General features: G+C 43.5%; 2 protein-coding genes across 6 annotated transcripts in view; one reads left to right on the forward strand and one right to left on the reverse strand.

Annotated features, from left to right (window-relative positions):
• Positions 1–10,051: 10,051 nt before the first annotated feature.
• MED8 (mediator complex subunit 8) lies at positions 10,052–20,396 on the reverse strand. Of its 2 annotated transcripts, none has more exons than XM_077277508.1 (7): positions 20,138–20,286; positions 17,982–18,100; positions 16,130–16,274; positions 15,907–16,047; positions 15,742–15,823; positions 15,116–15,364; positions 10,052–15,029 (listed from the first exon to the last, which is right to left on the reverse strand). In XM_077277508.1, exons 3-7 carry the CDS (start codon positions 16,130–16,132, stop codon positions 14,965–14,967), a joined length of 540 nt encoding a protein of 179 aa, XP_077133623.1. In that variant the 5' UTR covers positions 16,133–16,274; positions 17,982–18,100; positions 20,138–20,286; the 3' UTR covers positions 10,052–14,964. The 2 variants fall into 2 exon arrangements, with proteins under 2 accessions (XP_077133623.1, XP_077133622.1); XM_077277507.1 differs by lacking the exon at positions 20,138–20,286 and adding an exon at positions 20,294–20,396 and having other exon boundaries at positions 10,081–15,029.
• Positions 20,362–25,389, forward strand: part of SZT2 (SZT2 subunit of KICSTOR complex) — a 116,424-nt gene continuing 111,396 nt past the window's right edge. For all 4 annotated transcript variants that reach the window (XM_077277501.1, XM_077277504.1, XM_077277502.1 and 1 more), the window contains exon 1: positions 20,362–20,498. In XM_077277501.1, the coding sequence (XP_077133616.1) occupies positions 20,475–20,498 (24 nt within the window). In that variant the 5' untranslated portion in view covers positions 20,362–20,474. The remainder of the gene's footprint in view (positions 20,499–25,389) is intronic.

Here is a 25,389-nt window from a genome sequence, read left to right on the forward strand (position 1 = left end):
AATCCACTTTGCTGTTCAGATGTTCAGGTTTTGAAAACCTTCTGGTGCAAACAAAAGAAAGAGCTGGTCACTTTTTTTTCTTTTTTTTTTTTAAGCAGCTCCTGGCGAAATCTGCTCCAAACCAGGCACTGTCAAATCAAAAAGCGGAAAAAGACGATCGGGAAAATAAACACTTCCAAAATGATTTAAAAAAAAAAAAACCCACTTTTTAACATTGTTTTAAGAAACTGAAGTCTTCCAAAAACTCCTCAAAGCAGGAGGATTTCCTGAAAACTCATCGCTCAAAATTCTCCATCTGCACATAGCTTTAAAGGTGTGCGCACACTCAGTATTTTAGCAGAGTTTTTGGAGCAGAAACCCATGTATTCTCTACTTCCAAATTTCAGCAAAAAAACTCAGTTTGTACTTACTATCTGCACTTATAAGACCTCATTCACACATCCGATGGTCTCGTACGATGGTCTGTGTACGTTGGTTTTAACAGATCGCACTCGTACCTGCGATAGCCTGTGGGGCCATTCACACGCCCATGATTTTTTGCGGACCAAGCATTCTATGGTCAATTGCGTAGACATGTCTAGTTTTGATCCAAGCTTTGGATCAAAATAATGCAAATCTATTGGCCCGTGAAAAAAATCGAACCCCACTCGGATGACATCAGCGTGGGTCCGATTTCACGGACTGTCACACATTGTTTTCTCCACGTACAAGAAAAATAGTGACACTCAGACCAACCTCTGATCAAGGAAAGATTAAAATAATCGGTCTGTTTTTCTCGTACATTAGAAAAACTGCTGTGTGAATGAGGCCTTAGCGTCTCTGCTTCCTTTAGGGCAGTAACTGCAGCTCCCAGCCTGCCCTGACAGCCTGCTTGCTAGGAGTTGTACCTTTACAGCACTGATCCACCTACCAGTGAGTATCTATGCCGTGTTTTGCTCTGCTGGTCATATGGAGACAGGTTATATGGCCCGATGAAGTTATGCTGGATATACTCCTCTAGGCTCAGCTTCCTGCATTGTATACTGGAGGTGGTCTAAAATCCAACTTCTGGATCATCATAGGCTCAGGCCCCTGCTCTGTCCCATCGGTAATGTTTTACACTGCAGCTCTGCTTGTTCAGATTGGCTTCTGGGCATAAGCACATAGTCTTCAGGAATGAGTGAGAACAAGTAAGGAAAGAATAATTACTAATTATCCAGACGACAGGTTATACCTTCTAGGGCAGAGGTTGTCTGAGGGATCACACCCCAGCTGAATGGAGAAGTGGTCGAGCACAAGCACTGCTGCTTTATTAAAGAGGTTACTGGCCTTAGGATATAAGTCTGCAGTCACTATGTGAGAGCAGACTTGTGAATCCTCACAGCCGGCGGTGTGTGTGTGTTGTCAGTATTTTCGGGTCTCCGAAAACACTCCCCTTGAGAAAGCACATCAACGAAACGCGCGTCGGGGCATCTGTGGTGTCGCGGATGGGTGGTTTACAGCATCATGGGTAAGCTATATGCTTCATCTTTTTCCATGCGGTTTGCTTAACATTGGTTGCTATTGTATGCACTTGCTTATTACTCTCTATATCCGTGGCCATATGGACTTAGTTGTACTATCACTACCACTATTTGCAGCCTGATTCCTTTTCGCTTCACCACCGATGTCGACTTGATTACTCCCTCTATTTTGGATTCCTCTTTACATTTATCATGTTTATTTTGTGATTCATGTTTTTTTAGCATGATGTGATTAGCAGCATACATGTGGTCACGTGCCGACTAGACTTGCAAAACCTTGCTCAATGCAAGTGAATGGAGTAAAGCTGGGCACGTCTAGTTGGAATGTGTCCAGAAGTATGCAAATAGCTCCCGGCGAATCCTCACAGCAAGCACACTGCACACACAGAGTGAGTGCAGACATGTGCACCAAGGCCGGAAAAACCCCTTTATTTTTCTAAGAGACTGCTGGAGACCGCCGAGTGAAGACATAACCTATAACATAGTGATGGGCCCCTATAGGTGGAAGGCCCTTGTGCAGCTGGCCAGAAACATATACAATATCCTACAGGAAATCCTATACAGTCCTCGTGTTTATTCTTCAGTGTTTGTCGACAGAGGGGGAAGGAAGTTTTCATATTTTGCAGCGTAGTCCTCAGAACATGGACAAACTCCATACTGCTTGACACAAATACCTCTGGTCTGCGCCCTCCCCTGTGTCACTACAAGTGGATGACCGCCTGCACCCTCCAAGTGTGCGAAAGGTCTGCAGGAGTACATTCCTGGTATCCTAGGGAATGGGGCAGACAGCCAAGACAAGGGTTAAGGTGTGTAAGGAGGGGGGAGTTAAAGGTATGTGCCTGTCTGTGGTGGGTGGGAGGGAATGAATGAGCTGGGTGGGCCGCATCTGCTCTGTGTATGGACCAGGGCAGGAATGTATCGGCGTGTCACTGCAGGGAGGGGACATCTGAGGACTCCACAGTCACAGCCATTGTTCTGAGGACACAGAAATGTAACACTGCTCCATTATATGGATGTCATATCCCAAAAGCTGCAGAACAGTAACCATTCTGTCTGCAATGGAGAGAAATCCAGCAGTGTCTGCCTACAGAGCGCACCAACCTCAGCATACACCTCCCAGTGACATACCCCTGCGCCATCACATACCATTCATCCCTGGCACAGCCATGGCGGTGGCATGTGTACGAGAGCGGGGCACGCTGCCAGGCGGGATGTTCCAATGGCTGTCATCCAGGACTGCACGAGTCCATATATCACTGTAATGGGAGCGCACAGCTTTCTAGTCCTGAAGTGAGCGTGACAGCTGCACAGAAATACATGCAGCTATGGCACTCGGGTCGGGAGAGCTGCCAGCCAGTCCATCTCAGTCCAATTTATACCGTAGTCGGACTGCTCCCTAACTTTGAGACACTTTCTGGGCTAATACACTGTTTTATCTGCTGCTTCTCTGCTAGTCCTCTCATTGATGAGCGCCTGCTATGTCATCCTCAATATCCATAAGCTCTGGCTATCACCACCTTCCACCATTGCTTGTCATCTTTCTGCCTATGCAAAGTGTAGACAGAAAGTTGCCAATAATTTGCAGGGTTGCTGGGTTATACAGAGCTCATGATTGAGAAAACTAGCAGAGCTACAGCAGCTAACACTGAGATTGTAGCAAAGCTACAGAAAGAAATCCAGTAAGTGAACCAGCATTGGGTATGTGCATAAAATACTTTTATCTTTCTGACAAATTCCACTTGAAAAAGAGTCGCAAAACTACAAAAAACGCAGTGCACAGCAATGTCAAAACAACTTGTGGTGCATGTGATCCGTCATTTGTTTGAACTTCTTCAGGGTTTGGAAACCTGGAAGCGGATAAAAGAAGTGACCTGTTCATTCTGCGGCCACTTCTATACAATTGATATTATAAGGTGCCCTAGCGAGGTAGTCGTGGGCGAGCTTCTGTCCCCACTCGCTTTGGCATCCTACAATTATGGGTCCTGGCTGGGTGTTAGTGTTGTGAGGGCCTTGTGCCCCTGCAGGCCGCCGGTAGCCGATGGTATTGGCTGGCCAAGGACGAGTTCCACAGATTAGCAAAGGAGACTTTTGTTCAAACATGGGAACTTTACTGAACTTGATGCACAACACTTAAGGATTGTCATTGACTAAGCTTGCATAAGGATTCCATAGCGTTTTTGGCCCATTTCTGCGCTGAAAAAAAAGCATCAAAAACGCACTGTGTGCACATAACCTAACCTCAGCTCTGACTAATCACAAGATTATGCATTATAACAACTTACATTATCAGATTACATAGGCAAACATCTTACACTTCACATGACATAAGATATACACAAGACACAGGACATTATTCAGATTACACATCACATTGTACACAGCGGTGATGTCTTCCAGGGGGATCGGGCAATATGTCCATCTCCTTACAATATTACAGAGCAAAGACACAGATGGTGAAGACCATAGATATTGTCGGCAATGAGTAAGGTTAAAAGGGGTTGTCGGGACTTAACCTACAAGTCTGCAGTCACTATGTGACTGCAGGCTTGTAAAGTCTCGCATCGTGATCACTGCGCGCTGTGACGATTCTTTGGTGCTGGGAGCGGGTGATCATATGACGGAAAGTGTGTGATCCGCGAGTAGACTGATTCCAACCACGCTCAATATACTTGCATTAAGGGAGGCTGCGCCCATCCAGACGGCACATGGCCGCTCCCGGCACCGGAGAATCCTCACAGTGCGCAGTGTGAATGATGTGAGGATTCACAGGTCTGCAGTCACATAGAGAGACTGCAGAATTGTAGCCTAAGGCCGGACAACTCCTTTAAATAAGGCTTGTTCTGGAGGACAACAGCTGTTCTTCTGGCGTTCTTTGTCTTGACCGTCACTGGCAAACTCAAAATCCGGTTAAATCATGCATGAGATGTATTACTGTACTAGACTGGTGCTCATCTTCCAGCTGAAAGCTTGTTCTTGGGGCTTGACAAATTCCTAGTTTCTATTTATCGATGATCTCACCCTGGAGCGCAACCTTTGTACCGACAAACCCATGATTCAGTGAAGTCATTAATTCCAAATTAATCGATTGACTGCATCCTCACGTGTCCAAGCCCACAAAATACCTGCGTCAGGTGACAGGTTCACTTCAAAGAATCTTGAAGTCTTCAGCCAGGATGTCAACATGCAAAGAAGATATTTTCTCCAATAAATTCTGTTTTATTGACTCGTTTTACTGCTGATTTAAGATAAGATTCTGCTTATAAATATTTTTTTTTCCTTTACAAGATGCTAAAGTATGAAGAGTAGTTGTTGGGTAATCTGCATGCTTGGGAAGAGAGTGACCCATCCCGTGGCTTCTAGGTTATCGGCGCCGAGGCCGGTGATCTAATCGTGACTGCGCCATTCCTGACAAACATCACGGATAACCTCCAGGTCACACCACGGTCTGAGTCAGAGAACGGACAGGTCAAAGAAGAACATGACTCCCAACTATTGATCAGAGAACCGGCGGCCGGCCTGGGGGAGAGCAGCGTCCTGATCTCATTCTCCAAAAATTCCTCTCATACAAATATCCTTTTCCTGTACAAAGATCACAGATCACTACAATACGCTATAGTCTGAGAGGCTCGTACAGGAGAGCGGCGTTTACTGTCACTTTAATGAACTCACCTTCTACCAAACATTGTAAAGGCAGGTTATATAATAAACTCTCTTACCAGTGGGCTAGATGAAGCCGATAGGAAGAAAAGCAAAATCTGTGTCATACCAGTTATATTCTTATACATAGGGGCAGTATTATAGTAGTTATATTCTTATACATAGGAGCAGTATTATAGTAGTTATATTCTTATACATAGGAGCAGTATTACAGTAGTTATATTCTTGTACATAGGGGCAGTATTATAGTAGTTATATTCCTGTACATAGGGGGCAGTATTATAGTAGTTATATTCTTGTACATAGGAGCAGTATTATAGTAGTTATATTCTTGTACATAGGGGCAGTATTATAGTAGTTATATTCCTGTACATAGGAGCAGTATTATAGTAGTTATATTCTTGTACATAGGAGCAGTATTACAGTAGTTATATTCTTGTACATAGGAGGCAGTATTATAGTAGTTATATTCTTGTACATAGGGGCAGTATTATAGTAGTTATATTCTTGTACATAGGAGCAGTATTATAGTAGTTATATTCTTGTACATGGGGACAGTATTATAGTAGTTATATTCTTGTACATAGGGGCAGTATTATAGTAGTTATATTCCTGTACATAGGAGCAGTATTATAGTAGTTATATTCTTGTACATAGGAGCAGTATTACAGTAGTTATATTCTTGTACATAGGGGGCAGTATTATAGTAGTTATATTCTTGTACATAGGGGCAGTATTATAGTAGTTATATTCTTGTGCATAGGAGCAGTATTATAGTATATTCTTGTACATAGGGGCAGTATTATAGTAGTTATATTCTTATACATAGGACAGTATTATAGTAGTTATATTCTTATACATAGGACAGTATTATAGTAGTTATATTCTTGTACGTAGGGGACAGTATTATAGTAGTTATATTCTTGTACGTAGGGGGCAGTATTGTAGTAGTTATATTCTTGTACATAGGGGCAGTATTATAGTAGTTATATTCTTATACATAGGAGCAGTATTATAGTAGTTATATTCTTATACATAGGAGCAGTATTATAGTAGTTATATTCTTATACATAGGAGCAGTATTATAGTAGTTATATTCTTGTACATAGGGGCAGTATTATAGTAGTTATATTCTTGTACATAGGGGCAGTATTATAGTAGTTATATTCTTGTACATAGGGGCAGTATTATAGTAGTTATATTCTTGTACATAGGGGCAGTATTATAGTAGTTATATTCTTGTACATAGGGGCAGTATTATAGTAGTTATATTCTTGTACATAGGAGCAGTATTACAGTAGTTATATTCTTGTACATAGGAGCAGTATTATAGTAGTTATATTCTTGTACATAGGGGGCAGTATTATAGTAGTTATATTCTTGTACATAGGGGCAGTATTATAGTAGTTATATTCTTGTGCATAGGAGCAGTATTATAGTAGTTATATTCTTGTGCATAGGAGCAGTATTATAGTATATTCTTGTACATAGGGGCAGTATTATAGTAGTTATATTCTTATACATAGGACAGTATTATAGTAGTTATATTCTTATACATAGGAGCAGTATTATAGTAGTTATATTCTTGTGCATAGGAGCAGTATTATAGTATTTATATTCTTGTGCATAGGAGCAGTATTATAGTAGTTATATTCTTGTGCATAGGAGCAGTATTATAGTAGTTATATTCTTGTGCATAGGAGCAGTATTATAGTATATTCTTGTACATAGGGGCAGTATTATAGTAGTTATATTCTTATACATAGGACAGTATTATAGTAGTTATATTCTTATACATAGGAGCAGTATTATAGTAGTTATATTCTTGTACATAGGAGCAGTATTATAGTAGTTATATTCTTGTACATAGAGGTGGTATTGGGCGGAAGTCACACTAAACGTATGAAAAATCGGTCTGAGTCTCCCTGCCGAAAGTCGCACGAGTGTAATGCAAGTGTCATGTGTTTTTCATGTGAGCACCATCTGATTTTTCACACCTAGCATCTGATTTACATCGGACAAGCCTACAACCTGCAGTAACCACCGATCGACCAAACCGCTGCATGACCAGCTCTATCCTCACCTACTGTATTCTCACCCATCCCTTGTAGATTGTGAGCCTTCGCGGGCAGGGTCCTCTCTCCTGCTGTACCAGTTATGACTTGTATTGTTTAAGATTATTGTACTTGTTTTTATTATGTATACCCCTCCTCACATGTAAAGCGCCATGGAATAAATGGCGCTATAACAATAAATAATAATAATAATAATAAGTTATATTCTTGTACATAGGGGCAGTATTATAGTAGTTATATTCTTGTACATAGGAGCAGTATTATAGTAGTTATATTCTTGTACATAGGAGCAGTATTATAGTAGTTATATTCTTGTACATAGGGGCAGTATTATAGTAGTTATATTCTTGTACATAGGAGCAGTATTATATTAGTTATATTCTTGTACATAGGGGCAGTATTATAGTAGTTATATTCTTGTACATAGGAGCAGTATTATAGTAGTTATATTCTTGTACATAGGAGCAGTATTATAGTAGTTATATTCTTGTACATAGGGGCAGTATTATAGTAGTTATATTCTTGTACATAGGAGCAGTATTATAGTAGTTATATTCTTGTACATAGAGGTGGTATTGGGCGGAAGTCACACTAAACGTATGAAAAATCGGTCTGAGTCTTCCTGCCGAAAGTCGCACGAGTGTAATGCAAGTGTCATGTGTTTTTCATGTGAGCACCATCCGATTTTTCACACCTAGCATCTGATTTACATCGGAATGCAGTGCGATTGCTATTCGATTGCAATGCGATTTTAACATGAGCTTTTACCTAGAGCATTTCTCTATGTCATTTATACATTGTTTTCAAAGGAAATATTCTTCAAAACACATGCTCCTGCTCACAGTGCTATCAGACAGGTCCTGGGAGTTCACAGCCAATTAACTCACTTCACCTATGTGACATCAGCGCAAGTGCGGTGGGAGATTTTCCAACGGCGCTCGCATTGACGTCAGAAAGGTGAAGTGAGTTCATTGGCTGTGAACTCCCAGGACCTGTCTGATGGCACTGCGAACAGAAGAACTTTCTCCCGCTCGCGGTGCCGTCAGATAGGTAATAGGAAATCACAGAAAGACAATGAGCACACGCTGCTCATGGTCTCAACCGGATGACAGGCTGTATGGTCACATCATGCAACCATGCAGCCTGCCATCTAGATGTAGCAAAGCTAGACCCGTCGTGGGACAAATCGATTATCATTTTCTCTGCGGAAGGGTGAGGAATATTGTTGTTTGTTTTTTTTAACTCTTTTGCAGAAGACAATGGCGTCGGTGAAATGGGCGAGGTCGTAAGTATGGTTTAATTAAGATTTATTAAAGGAGTCTGTGTCTTTCTTTCAATTAAAAGGTCTTTTTTCTGAGTGTGTGTTTTTATACAAGAGGACTATGGGGTTATTAATGTGGCGTCTTATTGACACCTCTCCATTACTAACTTTGGGGTTTGACATCACCTGACAATACAAAGGTGACATCAAAGCCCCCCCACTTATCACCCCAATTGCCACTGCTACAGGGCAAGTGGGAAGAGAGAGGCTAAGTGCCAGAATTGGCACATTTTAGAGATGTGCCTTTTCTGGGGAGCCTGAAAGCTGATGTTTTTAACCTGGGGGGCAGTATCCATGGCCCTTTCCTAGGCTATTAATATCAGCCCGCAGCTGTCTGTATAGCCTTTACTGGTTATTAATTATAGGGGGACCCTACATCATTTTTTTTAGGGTCCCCCATTTTAATAGCCAGTAAAAGCTAAGTATACAGTTGTGAGCTGATTTATAACCTGGGAAGCTCCGTGGGTATTAGCCCCTTCCCATGCTATAAACGTCGCCCCCCCCCCAGACGTCAGCTTTCACTCTGCTGGTTAAGAAAATTACACAGGAGCTTACGCCAATTTTTTTTCAGAAAAATAATCTTTTATTAATTAAATACATGTACAGTAAGCTACACACACACTGTACTAATTGTATGTGTCACTGACATCAGTATATCTATATATTCTATGTGTATTTACTGTATGTAATCCATCTTTTCTGTCCTGTTGGCTCCTGCTGTAATTTTACAGTACACAGCAGATGAATTGCCGGCTTTTCTTCCATCTATGTAATATAACAGTACGTATGTGTCACTGACATCTTTATATCTACCTATCCTATGTCTATATATCTATTCTAACCGGTCACCCTGTGATTTTACTGTATGCAGCAGTTGAATTGCCAGGCTTTCAAAGGAGATCTGTGCTTAAAAATCGGACAGTACTCTTGGCCGAGTCTTGGTGCCAAACGCAGCATGCTGTGATTTCACATGCATGCCGAATACGCCTGAGAAAATAAACACTGATATGAGCTGTCCCATAGATTAACACTGGGCCGAGTGCTATGCGATGTTTTCTCGCATAGCACTCGGCCGTATTCTACGGTAGTGTGACTCCGGCCTTACAATAGTTATATTCTTGTACGTAGGAGGCAGTATTATAGTAGTTATATTCTTGTACATAGGGGGCAGTATTATAGTAGTTATATTCCTGTACATAGGGGGCAGTATTATAGTAGTTATATTCCTGTACATAGGGGGCAGTATTATAGTAGTTATATTCATGTACATAGGAGCAGTATTATAGTAGTTATATTCTTGTATATTGCGGCAATATTATAGTAGTTATATTCTTGTACATAGGAGCAGTATTATAGTAGTTATATTCTTGTACATAGGAGCAGTATTATAGTAGTTATATTCTTGTACATAGGGGCAGTATTATAGTAGTTATATTCTTGTACATAGGAGCAGTATTATAGTAGTTATATTCTTGTACATAGGGGCAGTATTATAGTAGTTATATTCTTGTACATCGGGGCAGTATTATAGTAGTTATATTCTTGTACATAGGAGCAGTATTATAGTAGTTATATTCTTGTACATAGGAGCAGTATTATAGTAGTTATAGTCTTGTACATAGGGGCAGTATTATAGTAGTTATATTCCTGTACATAGGGGCAGTATTATAGTAGTTATATTCTTGTACATAGCAGTATTATAGTAGTTATATACTTGTACATAGAGGCAGTATTATAGTAGTTATATTCTTGTACGTAGGAGCAGTATTATAGTAGTTATACTTTTACATAGGGGGCAGTATTATAGTAGTTATATTCTTGCATATAGGAGCAGTATTATAGTAGTTATATTCTTGTACGTAGGAGCAGTATTATAGTAGTTATATTCTTTTACATAGGGGGCAGTATTATAGTAGATATATTCTTGTACATAGGAGGCAGTATTATAGTAGTTCTATACCTGTACACAGGAGAAGTAGTATGGTAGTTATATTCTTGTAAATAGGGGTCAGTATTGCAGTTTCCACTATTAGTAAGGTGTATGTGATAGATTAGTTGCAGAGTGGAGATTACAAGCAGAAATATAAAAATAAACCAAGACATTCCACAGCTCCAGTTCTGAAAGTTTAGGATAATGTACGGAAGATCCCCAGCTGAGAGGTGGCTATGTTATAATGGAAGGAAGTATTTCTTCAGATTTGCAGTGTACACGGATTTGGCTCCTAGTATATGATGAAACCAGTCATGCATACAATATATCGAAGCTTTATACTTATGTGGTGTTAGACCTGCTGCCAGAATCCTGAAGAAAAGCTGGGTGACAAAACTGTAATCAAGGACAGATTTGTTGTTACTAATTTTGTTATTATTATTTATTATTGTTGTTACCATATTTTGTCTTTTTGCACAGACATTGATAAAATACTGAAAATAACAAGAAGGAACAAGTGGAGAGCTCTTGTTATTTCCCTGTGACTGTGAATAGGGAAGTTCTCCTAATGATGGGAATGGGAACTGTTTCTGCTTTATTCTGCTGCAAGGGATCCAGAAACCATGAGTAATCTCCAGCGTTACATAAATGTGCGCATATTAAATAAGACAAATTGATAGGAAAAACCTGATTACCTTGTCCGACTAGAGCGACACCCTCATCCACCCCGACCAGGTCTGTAGGTGTTTACATACAAAGAATGAAGCTGTCATGTGCACAATGAGGAGCTGGGACACCGCTACAATGTGTCAGCGACAGCTGAGCGTGGATACAATGTAACACAATAATAAACAGTGCACAGGCCGGAAGGGAAGCGACCGACAGTGGGGAAAATGGGGGATTGTTGGCTATTCACTGACTAGTGTAGAAAAGAATGCACCGTGTTCTATACGTCCATTTTTTTCATTTTATGTATTTTTTTTGACAATGTTCACACATGGCGTTATGAAAAACAAGCTCTTCTAATAATGAGCTGAAGTTGTAGAATGTGAATACGTAGCCGATTTGTATGCAGAAAATACCCGCAGTATTGGGGCAGGTGCACACATTGAATATTTGCAGCAGATAGTATTGTTCGCAAAAACGCTGAGTAAAATTGTTTTTTTTTTTAACCGTTTTTCGTGTTTATTTTTTCCCCAGTCATTTCAATGGGTGAAAAACGATGCAAAAAAAATGCTGATGAAATTGACATGGTGCAGATTGGAAAAAACAAATGATGGTTAAAATCTGCAAGAAAAAGAAAAAGAACCCGATGCATGAGATTTCAGAAATCGCATTCACTTTGTAAACTGCAGCATTTTTTTGCCTTGAAAAACATGACAAACTGCATTGTAAATGAGACTTCATGAAACAAAATCTGAGACATGTCCGTTCACTCTTTGCAATGCAAACGCTGAAATGTGGGGAAGTGGAACAGCATTTTCGTAGAGAGATCTGCAGTTTTGCCATTGCAGAAATTCCGGATTTGGCACGTGGAAACGTACCTTAAAGATACAAGACGTCCTGTAAGGCTTTATCTCACAGCCAGGTGTACTAATGCTAGAAAGTTTCCGTTTAGACCTAGCCTAGGGGTGCATTTACATTCACAGGCAAAACACCGCACCAAAAACAGCGTGTCCTTTTACTATAAATGGTTGTTGCTTTTGGTTGTGAGTTTTTACAGGTAAAGCTAATGGTGCTTCATCCTCATCCGAGAGAATCGGGCCAATTATACAAAATGACAAACTGATCAGTGTCAGCATAGTGCGATCCGATTAACTCAAATGAGAAGATGGAGAGGAAAACATCAGTCTACAGAAATCGGGCTCACTCAGATGTCATCCAAGTGCAGTCTAACGATTTGCATGGCCGAGCGTGATCCAAACATCAGATCGAACTCAGACATGCTGTGATTTTTTCCTCGGACAGGCTTGGTCCAAGGGAAAAAAAAAAAGACATTTGCACGGTCCCACAGCAGAACATTGGTCTGACTGCGATCTGATGTTTTGTGTGATCGCACTCGTACAGATAATATGGTCGTGTTAGGGCATGTGCACATCTTTTTCAGGAAGATTCAGCCCAACATTCATCTGAAAATGCACCCCATACAACGATCATAATGCAGGGTAATGCCACAATGACATTGACCACGTGCATGGCAATCTTATGTCCCTTTTATTAACTGACCCAGGGTACGGAAACTCTGAAACGGTTAAAAGAAGGGACATGCTCTCTGTGCCAGTGTCTGAAAAATACCGCGTGCACATAGCTGTACATGCATTTTGTACAAGATCTGCATAGAAACCAGAAAAGAAAAGAAAAAAAAAAGCACCAAAAAAAAGCAAAGTTCAACGCCGTTTTTAAGTTTCAGGTGACAGCAAAAAAAATAAAAAAATTAAAAGATGAAGCGAGAAAAAAAGAAAAAGCAGTATATGGGAATAAAGCCTTATAGTAAATTATGATGATTTTTCTATAGGAGGCTGCAGTACTAAAGGCGAGAGCCTGGATAATAGGGCAAGACGCAGGCTGGAGGTTGTGAAATTGTAGCTCTCTGTGATGATGAATATTTATGTAACGCTGCACCCAAAATTAGCAATTCACTACGTGCCCCACCCGTGGTTCACCAGTGCAATCACTCACATCCCTGCCCCATACTGCTGATGTCACAGAGTGATGTCATCCTGCTCACCAATGCCTGTAGTGATGTCATCCTGCTCACCAATGCCTGTAGTGATGTCATCCTGCTCACCAATGCCTGTAGTGATGTCATCCTGCTCACCAATGCCTGTAGTGATGTCATCCTGCTCACCAATGCCTGCAGTGATGTCATCCTGCTCACCAATGCCTGTAGTGATGTCATCCTGCTCACCAATGCCTGTAGTGATGTCATCCTGCTCACCAATGCCTATAGTGATGTCATCCTGCTCACCAATGCCTATAGTGATGTCATCCTGCTCACCAATGCCTGTAGTGATGTCATCCTGCTCACCAATGCCTATAGTGATGTCATCCTGCTCACCAATGCCTATAGTGATGTCATCCTGCTCACCAATGCCTATAGTGATGTCATCTTGCTCACCAAAGGCTGTTCTGTCTCCATAAATTATTTTTTTAATGACCTCTCCCGCTGTGTTTGTCGGCGGTGTCCTTTCTCATCTAGCTGATCGTGACACATTTACATTATACAGTATATTTGTGACTTATGCTGGCGTCACACATGGCACTTCATGCGGGTAGCACACATTTGGTGTCCTGCTGAAAAGTCGCTTCCTAAATATCAGAGTGGCTTTTTCCACTGATCATTAGAAATTCATTGCTGATGACAGCGCAGATTTGCAGGAAGTAATACAAGTGTGATCAGAGATTAGCAGAGTTAAACATGTTATCTGTACACATAAAAAAAAAATCCTACTGAGAGCCCACCATGCATACCCCAGTCATGAGGACGGTATAGGGGGCGAGTATGAAACAAGCATGAGTAACAAAATAAAATAGACATGTACTCCTTTCGTCTGATTTTCAGACCAATCACAAATAAATGAGTCCGGGAACAAAACGGAAAGCACAAGAGGCCATCTGTCGCCCCCACATGCTGTCTGTTTGTCACTTGTTGGTGGGCAAAACTTGTAAACCTCTCTCATTTTGATTGCTTGCATATCAGAAAAAAAAATATGATGCATGGACCAAAAATGAATGCAGAGGTGAAAAAAAAAAAATCTTGGGTATCTTAATATGGCCGTAGGCTTTGTGCATACTCCGTCAGGGCCTTAGAGGGAGTCTGTAAGCGAAAGAATGACTGTCCAAACCAAGCACAGATGCTGAGTGCACCATCCTATCTGCTTGTTTTCCATCTATATCCACTCCCCTCTTCCTTAATGAAATGACCTGGTTTACAGGAAGCAGAAAACGGCAGAGAGAGATGGAAAACAAGTAGGTTGGAAGCTGCACCGAGCTGTTTGGCCACACCCAGGGCGCACCGAGCTGTTTGGCCACACCCAGGGCGCACCGAGCTGTTTGGCCACACCCAGGGCGCACCGAGCATCTGTGCTTGGTTTAAGCAACGCAACACTATTTGCACAGAACCTCAGCTTGCTGTTGACAGCTCAACGTATAATCTGCCTAACTGAAAATGATTTGAAGGAGGTATTTGGGCCAGATGAGCAGCTTTGAGTGTTACAGAGGTGTCCGAGCTGTGACAATCCTGCATCTCAGCTTGCCCTGGCAGCTTACAGCCACGAGGACATCTTAAGACTTGTGCTTTTGTCCGAGTCTTTATTATTAAGCAGGGACAAGTATTTAACATTCTCCTCATTGTGTAAAGAAGATTCCTAATACAAGTCTTATCTGCATCAATAACATCTGTGCATGTGAAGGAAAGTTCTTGAAGTTTCATCTACCGGTGCTGGGGCTGAGTGCCCCTATTCTGGAAGCAGGTGGGATTCATCGCTGGTATGGGTGCATGGAGGCAGATTTAATGTTGGTTTTGATATTGCTGGGCATCTTACCTAATGGGAGACATTGAGCACCCTGTCAGTTCATTCATAGACAGACATCCAGCTATGGATCTTTTGGCCTGTGTGGCCATTCTTACCTGGCTGGCCAGTCTGTGCCATTGGAACCCCTCCAGGCATATGCTGTTGCTGGTTGGGCTGCAGGGTCATGGGTACTTGCTGCATGCCCGCAGCTCCTTGTAACATCCCACCTGCTCCAGACTGTCCTGGACCCATGGGGCCTCCAGGTCCTGGGGGCCGGCGATTGGACAGGCCTTTTCCAAAGGCTACAGCTACTACAAGCGCATTTGTGTCAGCCGGATTATACGTTGATTTATTTTGTCGTAGATCTAAAATAAGAAAAAATATGGAACATTACCAACACCTCTGATCTGAATGCACAAGTTGCAGAGCTCAATAATGGTCATCACTGCTGCGGCCAAACTAAGACTTGAGCAGGTTCGGAGAACCGGGGCTGGGGCAGCAAGCGCGAGCACCATTTTGATCTGTTATTTTATAAGCCTGCAAGTGCTTGGGGCACACTTTGCCAAAAGTGGAAAATGCTTTAATATGTTTAGGTGAATGGCAGTCATTACCGTTAACATCTGCCCCACATCCCCCTACATGTCTGATGGAGGATAGGCTTCCTGCATCTTGACAATCTCAGTACTGACCTTTTGACAATGAGAACATTTCTTATACCCACACATGAATTTCGGACACTCACTTCCAACATCTGACTCCCTTTCCTCCTTGAGGATTTTCTCCAGCAGGTTGTTGCACAGCTTATTCATAGTCTGCACTTGTTTCTGGAAACAAGCAACTCAGTTTAGTACATAAGGACAAAATGTGAAGGTAATGGAGGCCGGCAGTGATGAAGGTGGGTCATTACCTGGGCCACTTCTGGAGTGAGGCGAGATGCATCTGCAACCAGCTGCTTTTCCAGCTCCTCCACTTCAGGGTCCGGTTTGGTTCTCAGGTGATCAGGTACCACTTCATGGCTGAATACGGGCACCCTCCCCTCAGTGAGACGCTGCAAACATTAACCCATGTTAAGAAGTAAATCTCTAGACAACAAAGGCTTCTTGGAGGAAGTTCTAAACAACGGCACTTACCATGACCTCTTCATCTCTGTCCGGTGACAGGAGCAGGGGGATGATGACCTGGTTTTTCAGCAATGGTGTCTTTTCATTTTTCAGGACTTTATTCAGAGTATTAAGTTGACCCGAGAGCAGGGCGAAACTGTCCAGCACAGAGGGCCTAGGGAGAGAGATCGGTGAGGTGGCAATTAAGAGAGGTCTCGAAGGATGGAGGGAATGGGACAGGGTCACTAATGAACCTCAGAAAATAAATGACAGGATAGGAAAAAAATCAAAATGTGGGAACAAGGCAATAGAAATGATCTTTGACGCTAAAGATACTGGAAGCGACATGAAGCAAGAAAAAAGTATATGAGATCGACGTGATTCATTACGAAAGTCAAGAAGAAGATGGATCTCATGGTCTATGTCTATAGTGGCCACAGCCGGGTACAAAAGATCTGCTGCAGCACTGACATCACATTGACATCGCGACAGTCACTCGGTGAGCTCAGCGTCTCTGAGTGTTCTGTCTACACGGGCAGAGTTTCTGAGCTCACTGATTGGCAGCTGCACGGTCGAAATGACATCAGCGCTGCAGCCAATCACACTGGTATCAAACGAAGAAGACTCAGCGCTGGACCCAGGGAAGGCGAGTAAAGCACCGTTTGTTTTTTTAAAAAACTGCGTTCGGGGTTTGGGACTTTCTGAAAGGGGATAACTCCTTTGAAACAACGGAGAACAGACTGTCACCTACCAGTGGCTGCAGCTCTCCCCCGCCGGAAGAGTGAAGAATACCGGGGGTCCGACAGGCAAGAATCTGCTCTTTGCTGTTTACTATCCAGATGGGCGCATTTTAATGTAAAAAAAAAATATACTCCTTTAAGAGACATGTACAGAACGACACGTCTGTGCAAAAAACCCGGTGTGAACGTTGAGGAGCCTCGTCCGGAAGCTTACGCCCTCCCTCCTGTACCTTGTTATATTATTCATAAAGGTTAATTGCAACCATAAGTATAGAATAGAAAGCCGCAGACGACATCTGTGAAATCTGCACAGGAAAATCAGCCCAAGCTCGCATTAAAAGTTAATTGTCTGAAGCATCAGTCCTTTCCACGATAAGAACATTCACAATGTAGTCTCCATCCCGGAAGCTCCATTTCTAGGACTTACAACTATTTACATTTCTGTCCTTCTTACATCTGGGATCATGGGCGATGGTGACTGCAGATTTGTGGCGTACGAGGTCACTACAGCAGCTAAAACCTCTGCTGAAACCACACTACTAACCCGCAGACAGCGGCCATGTCTGGGGAAGGTGTCCCTGCCCCTAATATCTGTGATCGGCAGGTAATTCCCAAAATACTGTGCGGCCCTGGGAAGTGACCTCATGGGGTATAACAGCTCTAGAGGTGGGAGATGGATGTAACCGATATAGATATGCCTCCAGGTCATGGAGAGCAGAGCAACAGGGATGAATATTATATGGGTGTATATTAGGAAGGTAAGTAACACTATTAGGGTATATACCTGTCATATATATGTTTTTTTTTTACTTAAATACGTGTATTTTTTAGTTAAAAATTATTTTTTAAATTGGGTTTTATTAAAAATGCTGCACGGTTTGCCTTCTATGGTGCATGTATTGTGCCAAGAATGGTCATAGATCTGCAAAGGATGAAATCTTCACTACGAGACAGTTGTGGATTCTCGGCCACGCGTGGATGCTGAATTCCCTCTTTACATGTTTTGTGCTGTATTGCCTTCCCTGTGTCCAGTGCAGCCATCTGCACCAAATCCAGCTTGTCGTACAACAGATCCCACAGACACAGCACTGACCGGCCTGATGTGTGGGGGCAATGGCTGGTGCCGGTCTCTTCTCACTCACCAAGTCAGTCGGTCATATTCATTCTCCAACTTATAGATGAATCCACCCAAGGAGTTCTTCAAATCAGAAACCTGGGCGATGAGAGTCTCCAAACTGGTCTCCAGCTGCTTCTCCTCTCGCTGCAGGAAAGCAAGAAACAGAAGTTATTAAGGAATGAGAGACAATTCTTCCATCAGCCCAGAAGAAAAAAAATAACTGCAGTGACCGGGTCATGCACACACAGGGCCACGGACGTGTGGGAGTGATGAAGGAGGGTGCTGTCTGCTCCGAAGAGCAAATTACTGAAAAGGTTCCTACTGGTGATCACAGAAAGGTGTCAGGAAACAAAGAGCATCACAGCTATGATAGCAAGGTGTGAGGATACGAAGAGCATCGCGGCTATAATAGAAAGGTGACAGGACACGCAGAGCATCACAGCTATGAAAGAAAGGTGTCAGAACATACAGAGCATCGCAGCTATGATAGAAAGGTGTCAGGATACGAAGAGCATCGCGGCTATAATAGAAAGGTGTCAGGATACGAAGAGCATCGCAGCTATGATAGAAAGGTGTCAGGACACGCAGAGCATCACAGCTATGATAGCAAGGTGTCAGGACACCAAGAGCATCGCGGCTATAATAGAAAGGTGTCAGGACACGCAGAGCATCACAGCTATGAAAGAAAGGTGTCAGAACATACAGAGCATCGCAGCTATGATAGAAAGGTGTCAGGACACGCAGAGCATCACAGCTATGAAAGAAAGGTGTCAGGACACATAGAGCATCACAGATATGATAGAAAGGTGTCAGGACACGCAGAGCATCGCAACTACGATAGAAAGGTGTGAGGACAAGCAGAGCATCGCAGCTATGATAGAAAGGTGTCAGGACACGCAGAGAATCGCAGCTATGAAAGAAAGGTGTCAGGACACACACAGCATCACAGCTATGAAAGAAAGGTGTCAGGACACGAAGAGCATTGCACCTACGATAAAGGTGTCAGGACACGCAGAGCATCACACCTATGATAGAAAGGTGTCAGGACACGCAGAGCATCACAGCTATGATAGGCTACGTTCACATTTGCGGTGTGCGCCGCAGCGTCGCCGCCGCAACGCACAGCGCAAATGTGAACACATGCACAACGCTGCTTTTTGCGCCGCATGCGTCCTTTTTTCCATTGATTTTGGACGCAGCAAAAATGCAACTTGCTGCGTCCTCTGCGCCCCGACGCGGGCGCCGCAGGGACGCATGCGGCGCAAAAAGCAAGTGCACCGCATGTCCATGCGCCCCCATGTTAAATATAGGGGCGCATGATGCATGCGGCGCCGCTGCGGCGCCCGACGCTGCGGCGCTAGCCGGAAATGTGAACGTAGCCATAGAAAGGTGTCAGGACACGCAGAGCATCACAGCTATGATGGAAAGGTGTCAGGACACGCAGAGCATCACAGCTATGATGGAAAGGTGTCAGGACACAGAGCATCACAGCTATGATAGAAAGGTGTCAGGACACGCAGAGCATCACAGCTATGATGGAAAGGTGTAAGGACACGCAGAGCATCACAGCTATGATAGAAAGGTGTCAGGACACGCAGAGCATCACAGCTATGATAGAAAGGTGTCAGGACACAGAGCATCACAGCTATGATAGAAAGGTGTCAGGACACGCAGAGCATCACAGCTATGATGGAAAGGTGTAAGGACACGCAGAGCATCACAGCTATGATAGAAAGGTGTCAGGTTACGCAGAGCATCGCAGCTACGATAAAGGTGTCAGGACACGCAGAGCATCGCAGCTATGATAGAAAGGTGTCAGGACACGCAGAGCATCGCAGCTATGATGGAAAGGTGTCAGGACACGCAGAGCATAGCAGCTATGATGGAAAGGTGTCAGGACACGCAGAGCATCGCAGCTATGATAGAAAGGTGTTAGGACACGCAGAGCATCGCAGCTATGATAGAAAGGTGTTAGGACACGCAGAGCATCGCAGCTATGATGGAAAGATGTAAGGACACAGAGCATCGCAGCCATGATAGAAAGGTGTAAGGACATGCAGAGCATCGCAGCTATGATGGAAAGATGTAAGGACACGCAGAGCATCGCAGCCATGATAGAAAGGTGTCAGGACACGAAGAGCATCACAGCTGTGATATAAAGGTGTCAGGACAATAACATACACATCCTAGATATCGCACACGGGAGCCGCAGCATGTACACGGTACATATGTCAGTAGAGGCCGCACATCACATCGCTGGGCTCAGTACACACGAGCAGATCTATAACGAGCAGGGGGCAAAGTGCACACAGGACAATAACATCTCCGGGGTCACACCTGCATGCTCCGCGCTCCTGGGCTCCGGTCACCATAGAAACAAAGGACTTCCGGTGCACCAGAAACTACATCCGGGTTCAAATTATGATTTCCTGGTATAAGGGGCGGGGCTAGAGAGACCCAGTAACGAGAAATCGCCCCCCGGGAACGGAGACACCAGGAGGGGGCGGGGAGTCGGGACATGGCGGAGAAAGGAGATGCTGAGGTACCCCCAAACTGTACTGCCCCCCGATATATGTACACAGGGTGTATACTGACTGTACTGCCCCCCAATATATGTACACAGGGTGTATAGTGACTGTACTGCCCCCAATATATGTACACAGGGTATATAGTGACTGTACTGCCCCCCGATATATGTACACAGGGTGTATACTGACTGTACTGCCCCCCAATATATGTACACAGGGTATATAGAGACTGTACTGCCCCCAATATATGTACACAGGATATATAGTGACTGTACTGCCCCCAATATATGTACACAGGGTATATAGTGACTGTACTGCCCCCAATATATGTACACAGGATATATAGTGACTGTACTGCCCCCAATATATGTACACAGGGTATATAGTGACTGTACTGCCCCCAATATATGTACACAGGGTATATAGTGACTGTACTGCCCCCCGATATATGTACACAGGGTGTATACTGACTGTACTGCCCCCCAATATATGTACACATGGTATATAGTGACTGTACTGCCCCCAATATATGTACACAGGGTGTATACTGACTGTACTGCCCCCCAATATATGTACACAGGGTATATAGTGACTGTACTGCCCCCAATATATGTACACAGGATATATAGTGACTGTACTGCCCCCAATATATGTACACAGGGTATATAGTGACTGTACTGCCCCCAATATATGTACACAGGATATATAGTGACTGTACTGCCCCCAATATATGTACACAGGGTATATAGTGACTGTACTGCCCCCCAATATATGTACACAGGGTATATAGTGACTGTACTGCCCCCAATATATGTACACAGGGTGTATACTGACTGTACTGCCCCCAATATATGTACACAGGGTATATAGTGACTGTACTGCCCCCCGATATATGTACACAGGGTGTATAGTGACTGTACTGCCCCCCGATATATGTACACAGGGTGTATAGTGACTGTACTGCCCCCAATATATGTACACAGGGTATATAGTGACTGTACTGCCCCCCGATATATGTACACAGGGTGTATAGTGACTGTACTGCCCCCAATATATGTACACAGGGTATATAGTGACTGTACTGCCCCCCGATATATGTACACAGGGTATATAGTGACTGTACTGCCCCCCAATATATGTACACAGGGTATATAGTGACTGTACTGCCCCCCAATATATGTACACAGGGTATATAGTGACTGTACTGCCCCCCGATATATGTACACCGGGTATATAGTGACTGTACTGCCCCCCAATATATGTACACAGGGTATATAGTGACTGTACTGCCCCCAATATATGTACACAGGGTATATAGTGACTGTACTGCCTCCAATATATGTACACAGAGTATATAGTGACTGTACTGCCCCCCAATATATGTACACAGGGTGTATAGTGACTATGCTGCCCCCCAATATATGTATACAGTGACTGTACTGCCCCCCAATATATGTACATATGGTATATAGTGACTGTACTGCCCCCAATATATGTACACAGGGTATATAGTGACTGTACTGCCCCCAATATATGTACACAGGGTGTATACTGACTGTACTGCCCCCAATATATGTACACGGGGTATATAGTGACTGTACTGCCCCCCAATATATGTACACAGGGTATATAGTGACTGTACTGCCCCCAATATATGTACACCGGGTATATAGTGACTGTACTGCCCCCCAATATATGTACACAGGGTGTATAGTGACTGTACTGCCCCCCGATATATGTACACAGGGTGTATAGTGACAGTACTGCCCCCAATATATGTACACAGGGTATATAGTGACTGTACTGCCCCCCGATATATGTACACAGGGTATATAGTGACTGTACTGCCCCCCAATATATGTACACAGGGTATATAGTGACTGTACTGCCCCCCAATATATGTACACAGGGTATATAGTGACTGTACTGCCCCCCGATATATGTACACCGGGTATATAGTGACTGTACTGCCCCCCAATATATGTACACAGGGTATATAGTGACTGTACTGCCCCCAATATATGTACACAGGGTATATAGTGACTGTACTGCCTCCAATATATGTACAGAGTATATAGTGACTGTACTGCCCCCCAATATATGTACACAGGGTGTATAGTGACTATGCTGCCCCCCAATATATGTATACAGTGACTGTACTGCCCCCCAATATATGTACATATGGTATATAGTGACTGTACTGCCCCCAATATATGTACACAGGGTATATAGTGACTGTACTGCCCCCAATATATGTACACAGGGTGTATACTGACTGTACTGCCCCCAATATATGTACACGGGGTATATAGTGACTGTACTGCCCCCCAATATATGTACACAGGGTATATAGTGACTGTACTGCCCCCAATATATGTACACCGGGTATATAGTGACTGTACTGCCCCCCAATATATGTACACAGGGTATATAGTGACTGTACTGCCCCCAATATATGTACACAGGGTATATAGTGACTGTACTGCCCCCAATATATGTACACAGGGTGTATACTGACTGTACTGCCCCCAATATATGTACACGGGGTATATAGTGACTGTACTGCCCCCCAATATATGTACACAGGGTATATAGTGACTGTACTGCCCCCAATATATGTACACCGGGTATATAGTGACTGTACTGCCCCCAATATATGTACACAGGGCATATAGTGACTGTACTGCCCCCCGATATATGTACACAGGGTATATAGTGACTGTACTGCCCCCCGATATATGTACACAGGGTATATAGTGACTGTACTGCCCCCAATATATGTACACAGGGTGTATAGTGACTGTACTGCCCCCAATATATGTACACAGGGTATATAGTGACTGTACTGCCCCCCAATATGTGTACACACAACTGCTCAAAAAATAAAGAGAGCACTAAAATCCCACATCCTAAATATCACTGAAATATTCCGGTTGCAAATATTTATTCATTATATAGTGGAATGTGTTGAGAACAGTAAAACCTAAAGATGATCAATGTAAATCACAACTAATATCCCATGGAGGACTGGAGTTGGAATGGCGCTCAAAATCAAAGTGTAAAATCAAATTACAGGCTGATCCAACTTCAGTGGAAATGCCTCAAGAAAATGAAATGATGCTCAGTTTTGTGTGTGGCCTCCATGTGCCTGTATGACCTCCCTATAATGCCTGGACATGCTTGTAATGAGGCGGTGGATGTTATCTTGAGGGATCTCCTGTTGGGGTTCCTCAAGGATCAGTCCTAGGCCCCCTCCTCTTCTCTTTGTATACTGCCCCTATTGGACAAACAATCAGTAGATTTGGGTTCCAGTACCATCTCTATGCTGATGACACCCAATTATACACCTCTTCTCCTGCTTTCACTCCGACCTTCTTAGAAAACACCAGTGATTGTCTTACCGCTGTCTCTAACATCATGTCCTCCCTCTATCTGAAACTGAACCTATCAAAAACTGAACTCCTCGTGTTCTCTCCCTCTACTAACCTACCTTTGCCTGACATTGCCATCTCCGTGTGCGGTTCCACCATTACTCCAAAGCAACATGCCCGCTGCCTTGGGGTCATCCTTGATTCCGAGCTTTCATCCACCCCCCACATCCGATCACTGGCTCGCTCTTCTTATCTGCATCTCAAAAACATTTCTAGAATTCGCCCTTTTCTTACTTTCGACTCTGCAAAAACTCTTACTGTTTCACTTATTCATTCCCGTCTGGACTATTGTAACTCTCTACTAATCGGCCTCCCTCTTACCAAACTCTCCCCGCTCCAATCTGTCCTGAATGCTGCTGCCAGGATCATATTCCTCACCAACCGTTACACCGATGCCTCTACCTTGTGCCAGTCATTACACTGGCTACCCATCCACTCCAGAATCCAGTACAAAACTACTACCCTCATCCACAAAGCACTCCATGGCTCAGCACCACCCTACATCTCCTCTCTGGTCTCAGTCTACCACCCTACCCGTGCCCTCCGCTCCGCTAATGACCTCAGATTAGCATCCTCAATAATCAGAACCTCCCATTCCCGTCTCCAAGACTTTACACGTGCTGCGCCGATTCTTTGGAATGCACTACCTAGGTTAATACGATTAATCCCCAATCCCCACAGTTTTAAGCGTGCCCTAAAAACGCATTTGTTCAGACTGGCCTACCGCCTCAACGCATTAACCTAACTATCCCTGTGTGGCCTATTAAAAATAGAAAAAAAAAAAAAGAAAACACATAACCAGGTTCCTCGCATCATGTTCTCATACACTTTATACAGTTAATAGCCCTCTGTGCCTGTACTGCTACATACTTAGGCTGTTAACTGGTTCATGCAGCTTTACATGAACACCCGAGCCTTACACTATGGCTGGTCCAAATAACTAAAGCAATTGTTGCCATCCACCTCTCGTGTCTCCCCTTTTCCTCATAGGTTGTAAGCTTGCGAGCAGCAGGGCCCTCATTCCTCCTGGTATCTGTTTTAAACTGTGATTTCTGTTATGCTGTAATGTCTATTGTCTGTACAAGTCCCCTCTATAAGTTGTTAAGCGCTGCGGAATATGTTGGCGCTATATAAATAAAAATTATTATTATCTCCTTCCAGACCTGGAATAGAGCATCCGCCAACTCCTGGACAGTCTGTGGTGTTGGTGGATTTAACAAGACATGATGTCCCAGATGTGCTCGATTGGATTCCCTTCTGGGGAACGGGTGGGCCAGTCCATAGCTTCAATGCCTTCATCTTGCAGAAGCTGCTGACACACTCCAGCCACATGAGGTCTTGCATTGTCCTGCATTAGGAGGTACCCAGGGCCAACCGCACCAGCATATGGTCTCACAAGGGGTCTGAGGATCTCATCTCGGTACCTAATGGCAGTCAGGCTACCTCTGGCGAGCACATGGAGGGCTGTGCGGCC

The sequence above is a fragment of the Ranitomeya variabilis genome, chromosome 8 (assembly GCF_051348905.1).
Source record: "Ranitomeya variabilis isolate aRanVar5 chromosome 8, aRanVar5.hap1, whole genome shotgun sequence".
In the NCBI taxonomy this organism is placed as follows: Eukaryota; Metazoa; Chordata; class Amphibia; order Anura; family Dendrobatidae; genus Ranitomeya; species Ranitomeya variabilis.

Bases quoted from the DNA above. Each gene is read 5' to 3' on its own strand.
- MED8 (XM_077277507.1), bottom strand. The intron at 15,365-15,741 runs GTGAGTGTCCGA...TTCTTATTTTAG, and splicing joins AAGGGAGTCAGATGTTGGAA to ATCTACGACAAAATAAATCA. The intron at 15,030-15,115 runs GTAAGAATGGCC...GTCTCCCATTAG, and splicing joins GGCACAGACTGGCCAGCCAG to GTAAGATGCCCAGCAATATC.